The sequence below is a fragment of the Crocodylus siamensis genome, chromosome 13 (genome assembly GCF_052110815.1).
Source record: "Crocodylus siamensis isolate JL-2025a chromosome 13, ASM5211081v1, whole genome shotgun sequence".
Lineage (NCBI taxonomy): Eukaryota > Metazoa > Chordata > Crocodylia > Crocodylidae > Crocodylus > Crocodylus siamensis.
Genome location: NC_143407.1, coordinates 24,779,150 through 24,789,239, shown reverse-complemented (window position 1 = coordinate 24,789,239; position 10,090 = coordinate 24,779,150). Strand labels below are relative to the sequence as shown.

Sequence of the window (10,090 nt, the reverse complement as noted above, 5' to 3'; positions counted from 1 at the left end):
TAGTTTTCACCAGCACCTCACTGCTGATCATTTGTGCACTTGGGCTTTTAACTGCCTTCCTGGCGTAGGTGTTGGCTTTTATTTTTGCCGGGGAGGGACCAAAGATGATGGACATGCGGAAAGTTTTACACACAGACTTCCCTCACTTTATGCTGCCCCTGGAAAACGGCAGGTAACTGAAATTCGCACTTTGCAACGTAACCAACAGCGACACGTCCCAAGACCTCGACCGCGCTGACCCCCAGGCCCATTTCTACCGCTTTTACAAGGCAATTTCGGTACTCGCCAACAGCAGCCTAGTACACACAGCAAGCACATCACCGTACCGGGGACAGCAACACGTGTCGCACACGACGGCCCATCCACGCCGGAGACCACGTTTTGGGCGGTCCTCCACCGTACCCATCGCGGAAGAGTGAATTCACCTCGCATATATTGAATTTTTGGTATAAAAAAAATTGTCTGAGGGGGGCCCGGCGACCACGCGCAGGCGGCCGTGGCAGCAGCGGTGAGGGCGGGGGCACAGGCGGTGTTGGTGGCAAGGGGGGTGGGGAGCGCTGCCCCGTGACTGGCGACCGCCTGCAGATGCCACAGGCTGTGTGTGGCGGGGGGGGGGTGCCCAATTTCAGGGTCATCGCACAAGGCCGCACTGCCACACCCAGGCCCGCAGGAAGCCGAGCGACCTGCCGCGCATGCGTCAGAGGAACCCCCTCTCACGCCCCGCCCCTCTCGGCGGGAGCCCCGCCCCGCCCGTGACGCAGCGCGGGAAAGGGCCCACGCGCGCGGGAATGGCGGCGGCCGAGGCCGGCCCCGCTCCCGCCGGCAGCGGCCACTACGAGCTGCCCTGGTGAGCGCGGGGCCGGGGCCGGGCCCGGGGGCGGCCGGGGCGGGGAGGCCGGGCCGGGCCCGCCCTGACCCGGCCGGGCCCGCCCTGACCCGGCCGCGCTGTCTCCGCAGGGTGGAGAAGTACCGGCCGCAGACGCTGGCGGAGATCGTGGGCAACGAGGACACCGTGAGCCGCCTGCAGGTGCGGGGGGGCCGGCAGCCATGGGGACAAGCTACTGCCGGTTCACTTGGTGGGGTCGCTTGATCCACCTTGGTGCTGGGAGTCGGGGGAAGGGCGTAGCTGGGTCACAATTTCAGGTGGGATCAACTGGCAAAGGGATCTGCCTATAAAACAGCCCCGCGCCTCTGCGGTTTAAAGCGAACCACCTCGACACGCCAGTCGCCCTTGCCCGGCGGCTCAGCCAAGCACCCAACCAGCGCGCGGGTGAGTGACGGGGACCTTTCCGCAAGCGTCGTTCGGCTCGTCCCGAGTTTGAGCGAGGACCCTGTGTCCACCGTAAAGGAGGAAACCCACAAGCGCGGCTGGAGCCCGGGGTGGGGGGCTTGGGCAGGAGCTACACCTCACATGCACTACACGATTAGCTGGGTAATCGCACCATAAGTTTAGACCGGCCACGCGCAGACACGGTCAAAATGGCAGTCTAGCTGTAAAAAGGCGAACCAGCTATAAAGTTAGTGCTTGAAAACGGTAACCACTCTATATCTGGTTTCTATCCAGGTTTAATTTGAACCTGTAGCAGAGCCCCTAGTCGTGGATTTGCTAGGGACTGACTGTCAGCATCCCTTTAAAGATGAATGCAAGGGTACTAACAGCCTCAGACCAAATGAGTACTCCAGGATGTGGCATACAAAGGATGAAAGAAAGAAAGAAGGGAAAAAATGAGAAAGAAACAGGGAAGTGATGTAACAACTGAGTTCTTTGTTCTTGTCCTGAAAAACAGGAGAACATCAAAACTACAGATTTTCAAAGGGGTTTTTTTCCTTGCAAGTAACCAATTCTGTCCTCTCCCTAGGTCTTTGCAAGGGAGGGAAATGTACCCAATATAATAATTGCCGTAAGTATTTGTTTTTTGCCTCGTACCCTGTTCCTTCTTGCTGTGCTTTCTGGTCAAACATTGTCTTTTACTAGATGTACAGATGCGCTGAAGATGTTAACAAGTGAGCTTAGTCTATAGCCAAGGATGAAGTTTGTCTTTAATCTGTTCTTCTGTCAGCAGTGTCCTTAGCTAGCTTGCTGGGCATTATTCTGGCACCTGGCTGCCAGATGCCTGTTATTCACTGCTGTTGATGGAGACAGGATCCTGGAGTAGGTGACCTCCCAGTCTAGTTTTTCCCTTTGGCAATTCTTGTGATCCTGTTCCTGCTAATGGAGACCATCCAACCATTTTCAGGCGTCACCTTTATCAGCCATTGCTTTTCACAGGGTCCTCCAGGAACCGGCAAGACCACCAGTATCCTCTGTTTGGCTCGTGCACTTCTCGGTCCTGCATTAAAAGATGCTGTTCTGGAACTGAATGCCTCAAATGATAGGTGAGTGAAAGCAGAGTCCTGATCAAGGCACGTAAACCTTGGAAAGGGATGGGATCTAAGACACCTTTATCCCAAGTCATTGCTTTAACTCCTGACTGCTCCCCATTCAGCATAGTGGCTGTATGGGACCCCGTCTTGAGGCACGAAGATGTCTTTAACAAGGGGGTCGGTATTTTACTTTGGAAATCAGATGCTTAAAAGTGAGATGTTGCAGCACTGAGCTTCCTCAGATGCACAGGTGTTTTAAGATGATGGATGGAGAGTGCTGTGAGCGCACAGGATGGCTTGGATAGGGATGATCCTGCCACGGGCAGGGAGGGAGTTGGACTACATGGTCTCTGGAGGTCCCCTTCAGCCGTGCTTCTCTATGATTCTGAGTGCAGCATATTGTGCTGCCTTTATTAATGTTCATTATTGAGCAGCTGCCGAACCATAAATCTTGTCTCTCTAAACTGAGCACTGGAAGATAATGTAATTTTGTTTCCAAGAAAAATCACTCGATATTTTTCTGTCCGACAAAAGCGCCTGGTTAGTGACGGGGAAAAGGAGTCTGTCAAGTTGGTTTCCTTAAATGGTGTAGGAAGCCAGAAGCAAGTCTGGGTGAACGTTCAACTGCTTTAATTATTGTTTCAGGGGCATCGATGTTGTGAGGAACAAAATTAAGATGTTTGCTCAGCAGAAGGTCACGCTTCCAAAAGGTCGGCATAAGATAATCATTCTGGATGAAGCCGACAGGTACGGTGTTTTTCTCCTGATTTCAGCTCCTCGGAAGTGTTCTACAGAATTTCGACTTGCATTAAAATACAGAGTTCCTATTGCAAGCATCCTTATATTTTTATGATATTTTTATTGGCCTCTCAAAAATTATTTGTTGTGAATAATGGTCTGTTTAGCAGTTGTCTGAAAGGACTCATCTCTCAGGGCCATCTTATTGCAGAGGAGATGGCGACTATCTGAATGGAGCACTTAAAGATTCAGTGGGATGTGAAATAGCATCCAATTTACTGGCTATTTCTAAGCTCTCATCTGGAAAGAGGGGGGTCATTGCAGCTTTGAACCATTTTGTTAGAAACAAAGGATGAAGCTGGCTGCCAGGGAGACTCGTACCTATCCGTTTATGGCCAAAAATGATTGTTCTTCTAAACATGAATGGGTTTCTTTAAGCTGTGCTTCAGTTGTATGTATTCTGCTTGTAATGCAGGGTGACTTGGTCACGTCTGATTGTCTAGATAAAGCTACATCAGTTTACATGTTGTCCAACCACAAGACCAAATCGTTTGCAAGGTGTGAGCTAACAAACAGACTCTGAAGGCTGTATAAGCAATTCGATTGCAACTGGAAGTCAGTGAAGGGTAAAATAGACCCCAACTGCCTCTTTTTTTTTTTTTTCCTCAGCATGACAGATGGAGCCCAGCAAGCCTTGAGAAGAACAATGGAAATTTATTCTAAAACCACTCGCTTTGCACTGGCATGCAACGCCTCTGATAAGATCATAGGTAAAAAAGCTGCTGGTCTTTAGATGGTCCTCTTTTTAAACTACTTCCATGCTGACCATTAACTTCCTCCTATGTAGCATGTGATGATAGGGCTTGGAGATCAAAGTTTTCCACAATTTAAATCACCAAGTTCTTTGCTGTAGAGTATAAACATGAAACCCCAACCTCTCCCTTTTGTTGCTTTAGTCAAGAACTATGGAGCTTGATGTGATCATTTAAAAAAAAAAAAAAAAAAAAAAAGGAAGAAAAGTCGGGCTTTCCAACAAGCAGCTGGTATGTAGCATGTCTGAAAGACGAGGCACCACATTAACAAAAGCTGTGAACACACTCTGGTTAGGGTACAATCTCTGCCCTGATATTTTATTTCTAACCGACTGCCCTAAAGATTTAAAAGTATTTTGTCATCTGACATTCCTAAACCAATGATGGCTGATGGTACGAGGGGTGGCTCACTCAAGATATGCCCCATTCAAATAGTTTCCCTCCAACACATCTATTACTTCCCGCAGCCAGAAACAAGCTACTCGGGTACATAGGCCGTGGGTCTGACTCAGTTTGTACTTGTTATGTTCTTAACCTTCTTAGCAAAGCAGAATTACATTGTATCAACATTTAGATGGATATTCTTGTAAAATATACCCTTTTCTTGGTTTGTTTTGTTTCTTATTCTCATTGTCCTATTTCCTGTGACACCAAGGTTTTCAGAGTTACAAGTTTAATTACATTTGTCTTTTGGGCCGTATAGGATACTATTAAACTTCTTCTGGGGCAATTAAATAACAGGGTAAACAAAAGTGAGGGTCTTTCACATTTTGGACACTTGCGAACATTTCAGGTGACCAGCAGAACAAAATTCAATTTTTAGATTAGTTTGTCACAAGCCAGATGCATCACAACTGATGTTTTAAACTTGCCTTAGAAGAAGCCATAGTAGACACCATTCCCTGCCAGCTTTCTTGGGGCTGAGCTACATCAGGGAAATTTTCCTGCGAGGAGAAGTGGAGTGAGGGGTTGGGCAGAAACTTCCTAGCTACCTTTCCCCTAAATGTGTGACTCTCTTCCCTCAGAGCCGATCCAGTCTCGCTGTGCAGTGCTGCGCTACACCAAGCTGACGGATGCACAGATCCTTGCCAGGTTAATGAAAATTGTAGAGAAAGAGAATGTGCCATATGCAGATGATGGACTGGAAGCCATTATATTCACAGCACAAGGAGATATGAGACAGGTAGAGAAACACCTCGGTTAGAAATAGGCCTCCTTGCTGAAACTATGAAACTTTGAATTTGGCCTTGTATGCTTTAGGTTCCAGTCAATAAAGAATTGAGGTCATCTTCAGTACTCGGGTCACTAGCCTGCATGGTTAGATCCACTAGAGAACTGAGCTAATCTCCTTGATAATTCACTTGTGGCAACTGAAGGATGACCTGCAGAGGAAACAGTTTGTCCAAATCATGGTGTTTACCCATAACAGTGGCAGTTGTCCCCAAAAATAAATCGGTATTTGACTCTGAGGAGGGGGCAGGCTAGAGGTGGAACACCTCAAAGTAATGGAAATGTTCTTACTAATTGCAGGCCTTAAACAACTTGCAGTCCACCTATTCCGGATTTGGCTTTATTAACAGCGAGAATGTTTTTAAGGTTAGTAGCTACATGTGATTGCTCACCATTGCTATGCAAATGGGACTATGCTGCAGGGAAATGTACTGTGCATCTGATATCAACCCATCCTACCAACGTAGAACACGGCAGTAGAAATCTGCTATGACACATCAGACGCTCTCAAGTTTTGAGATTCCTTTGTCAGATTTTTAGGTAGTTTTGCATATCTAATATTAACTACGTTAAATAAATGCATGCGCTGTTTGAGAAGATGGCTAGAGTACAAAGTTTCCCCACTAATGCTGTAAGAAGAATATGGTACTTCAGAATGTTTGCTGAATTTTGAGATCTTTGGCTTTATAACAGAAAGCAAGTCTCGAGTATACTGTTACCAGGACTGTTACAATGTTCATTAGTGATATGTTGGTTCTTTTCAGGCCAAGATATTAAGTCTGATAGTGTTAGGTAAGTCACATTATCAGAAATATCAGTCAGTTAAAAGTAGTAGTGAGTTGGGCCTTTATTAGATGGTGCCCTCAGATGAGATACTTGAGCTGAATAAAAGCCTTTTTAAAATTATTCTGGGTTTTTCTGAGCAGGAAGGGAAAGCGTGCATTGGAGTCTCTTGAACTCCTGATTCCTCTTTTGGTACAGGTGTGTGATGAGCCACACCCTCTGCTGGTGAAAGAAATGATACAGCACTGTGTGAATGCAAACATCGATGAAGCATACAAGGTTTGGATGTCTGTTCTCAGTCACTTCCTCTACAGCATGTTTGGTTGGTCAGTTGGGTTTTTGTTTGTGCAAAACTTCCACTTTGCTTTGCTGCTTGTCTAAGACAAAGGTAAAAAGCCTCCTACTGAAATGTTTTCATGCAAGTAAGCTTAATGCACAGGGATGCATGTACTGTCCAGACTTCTACGCTGAAAGGCATCCCTGCTACCAACTGGATCTAAGGGTATTTATACACATACCTTTTTGTCCCGTGATGCACCAGATATGCAGCAGGTTGGAGCAGACTCGATTAACAGAGTCTGTTCCACACGTGAGCTGATGCACACTGTGCTATGTCACATGCAGTTGTATAAGCAGCAAAACGCGTGTCAGTGTGGAAAGTGGCAGCGATGTGCTTTTGAACCAAAACTTCTCCGATGTGTCTTAGTTCAAAAGTGCACCACTACCATTTTCTCAGCGCTAATGCGCATTGTTGCCACTTATACAACCGCGTGTGCCAAAGCGCCCAGTGTTGCAGTGCAGGCCCTAAATGTGTACAAATGTGTACAAATGCCCTAAATGTGAAACTGAATACAAAGCCACAAATTGAGGCCCAAATAGTTGTAACGCCACTTAAATCTATTGGCACTTGAAAATGTGCCACAAGGCAGTTATTAGCATGCTGCCTTCATGGTATGACTGGTCTAAATGCCACGTCTGTGAAACTAGTCAGTGGCACAGCCCAGCACCACCCCCCACATTATTCTAACAACCCTCTAAAGTGTGCCTGTGAACAGGAAGGCTTTCAGCGTAGACTGCTTACCACAAGATGGCAGGTGTAGCAACTCTGGGTAACAGGAGCGAAACATTTGCTCCCCCATCTCTGAACATTAAGCTTGTTTCTTGTTTGTCTTAATGGTTTGGGTGGAAGTAGCTCGATACAGACATTAAATTTGCTTTTAGCTGGTAATTGGGTATGTTGATACTGACTGCAAAGGAGCAGTCTGCCTGCCTTTGATCAGTGTAATGTGTAAAGGGGGGAAAAGGTGCTGGAATGAGGAAAACTAGTGATTATCATCATTTTGGAACCTGTTTGTTAGAACAGGCCCAAGATTCAACCACTTGCTAAAACATTGGGGATGCCTATGCACCTGCTGTGGGGTGGGTGGGAAAGGAAAGGGTGCTTTTTAATTAGAACGGCGCCTGGACAGCATCTGTAATTAAAATGCCAAAGTGTCATATGTATTCAGAGTCCCACATTTCAAAATAACTGCAGGGCACTAACTAAAACTCATTTGACATGTTTTAGTTAAAGTGCTCCCTGCTGCCATTTTGAAACATGGGACAGGATGCTGAATATACATGACACTGCAACACGCTGACGCTCCAGCAGACGTGATGAATCAAGTCTGCTCCAGCATGTTCTAATTAGTGTATAGGCATCCTAGGTGCAGTCTCACCAGGTGAGAAACTTGATTGTGAATACCAGTTCCTGTATGACCTTATGGAGAGTAAATCAGACTTCTTCTCCCCACCCCCCCCAGATTCTTGCCCATTTGTGGAGGCTTGGATACTCGCCAGAGGATATCATTGGCAACGTCTTTAGAGTGTGCAAAACCTTCCAAATGCCTGAGTATCTGAAACTGGAGTTCATCAAGGTGAGTGCTAAACCAGGTACCGCATCAAATCATGGGAATATTTTTAACAAAAAAGGATGCGATTCCCAGTGAAGGGGCAGCCCCCCAGCCTGTTCTGAGACTTGCTGGCTGGATCTGAGTGCAAAGGCTCGCTGTTAGCTTCTTTTTACCTCCCGTAGACTTCTGTGCCAGATGCCTGCTAGTCTGTTTTAAGAATGGTGACTTGAAAGTTAAAAATAAACACACACCCAATTCCAGCAGCTCGGGGGGTCCTAGAAATGGATTCCACTAAGTTACCAGTATAATAATTTCAGTCAACCACTGAATCAAAGATTCATCCCCTTCAGCTCCCAACAGCCATTTCAACCCCTTGTCCTAGAATACGCCATGCTTCCCTCTCACAAAAGGGAGTTCAGGTGGCTTTTGCAGTAAGCCCAGAGAGACATGTTCAGGCTGCAGTCACCAAGAATTATATGGCATTGAGATCCAACAGGAGAGGTAAAAAGTCTGCACTCCAGCATGTCTTTTAAGGTTAAATCCTGCCCTTGGGTGGATGTTGCTCCCTTAAAGGTGAATAGGAGACGTGCTGGTGTTGGAGAACAATATTGACCTGGTCTATATTCAGATGCTCTTGCTTTGGAATGGCTGGCCTCGTTTAGCCCCACAAACATTGAAACACAAATTGTTTCTAAGTTCAGGTAGCTTCAGCCTTTTGGACCTGAAGAGTGAGGTATGCTTTAGGTAAATATATATTTAATACCAGGGACTTCTGTAAGCATGGACTAGAACAGGTGAAGGTAGATGAGACAATCTTGCTACTAGGGAAACAAAGGACAAGCCAGAGTCTTTGCTACATCTTATCTCCTTTGCTGAAAGAGCAGGAAATGCCCAGGCCTGATGTGCCCTGGCTGTATTTTTCTCATCAGGAAATTGGATATACTCACATGAAGATCATGGAAGGGGTGAACTCCCTCCTGCAGATGGCTGGGCTGCTTGGCAGGCTCTGTCAGAAGACGGCTGCACCGGAAGCCAGTTAGAGGATTTCCATGGACCGAAATTACATTACCAGGTTGTAGCATGCAAGGTGTGCAGTTGCCAGAAGGCTGGCACCACATATACACTGCCAGCACAGAATGAGGGGAATTTACTCCTTTTGCTTTTGCTGAACCTGAAAGTGAGAGCCAGCCTTCTTTTTAAGGTGTCTTGTCCTTTTTGTGGACTAAATAAAAAAATTAAAACCTCTTGGAACTGTTCCCTGTTGTATAATGGAGGTGAAGGGTAGGATTGGACAGTCCAAATGTAGAGGTCAGGCTTCTTCCTAGCTCCTGTTTGGAAGGGTGCAAGGCTGTAGTGGCCAGGTGTTAATGGCCAGTGGCTGTAAAGCGACCTTTAAAGTGGGATGATCTCGGCCTCTTTCCTCCAAGACGGGTCTCACGTCTCACAGCATCCATGCCTGAATGGTCCACTGAGGCCAAGGAAGGAGAGGGTTGTGTAAGGCGAGTGCTCCGCTTTGGCATAGATGTGGTTTTTTAGATGACCAAGGCCTATTGGGTAAGTGCTGGCATCAGTGCTGTCACTGTTGTGGCTCACTCGGTAATGTCTACAACATAGTGAATGCGTGCATGCTGCCAGCAATATTTACCTCCGCTTTTCCATTTTGAGAGTGAAAATACAGCTTGTGACATGGACGTGCTTTGGTAGTTAAGTGACACTGGGTTATAGATTTGATCACTGCCTTTGGTTGTTACAGACCAGGCTTAACGTTTGATCGGGAGAGTGGAGAAACACCTCTTCCCTTGCTTGTAGTAAGAATTCACTACAGAGCTAGGATAGGAATGAGGATGGGAAAATGGCTATTTGAAAGTAGTTAGCCAGCACTTCAAACAGAGCTGCTGTTTTAAGAGTTAAGCATACAGTATATGAAATACAAAGTGAATTCCACTGTCACCTGTAGGTGAATGCATCTGGAAGTGGAGCTACTCATGTAATTAAGATGACCTTTTTACCTTAAAATTCAGAACTTGCAGGATGCCACACTAATTGGATGCTGTTAATTATATCACCCTTCACTTGTAGGGGGAGGGGAAATTGCCTTGCCTGACTTGGCCACAAGTTGCATTTCCTCAGTGATCAGGGAAATGTAAATAGACATGCTGGATGCAGTGCTACTACCAGGGGCTCTCAGTTAGAGAAGACTTGCATCTTGGCCACAGGTGGAAACAGTTCAAGGGGCAGTGGGCCAAATGAGGGGACAAACTAACATGTTCC

At 46.6% G+C, this 10,090-nt stretch overlaps 1 protein-coding gene across 1 annotated transcript; it reads left to right on the top strand.

The window, feature by feature from the left end:
- Positions 1-717: 717 nt before the first annotated feature.
- On the top strand, positions 718-9,066 carry RFC2 (replication factor C subunit 2). Its single transcript, XM_090026077.1, has 11 exons — positions 718-847; positions 958-1,027; positions 1,860-1,901; positions 2,270-2,376; positions 3,010-3,111; positions 3,772-3,872; positions 4,940-5,097; positions 5,445-5,510; positions 6,126-6,206; positions 7,730-7,843; positions 8,749-9,066. The coding sequence occupies exons 1-11, from the start codon at positions 789-791 to the stop codon at positions 8,857-8,859; spliced, it is 1,011 nt and encodes a 336-aa protein (XP_089882203.1). The 5' UTR covers positions 718-788; the 3' UTR covers positions 8,860-9,066.
- Positions 9,067-10,090: the final 1,024 nt, after the last annotated feature.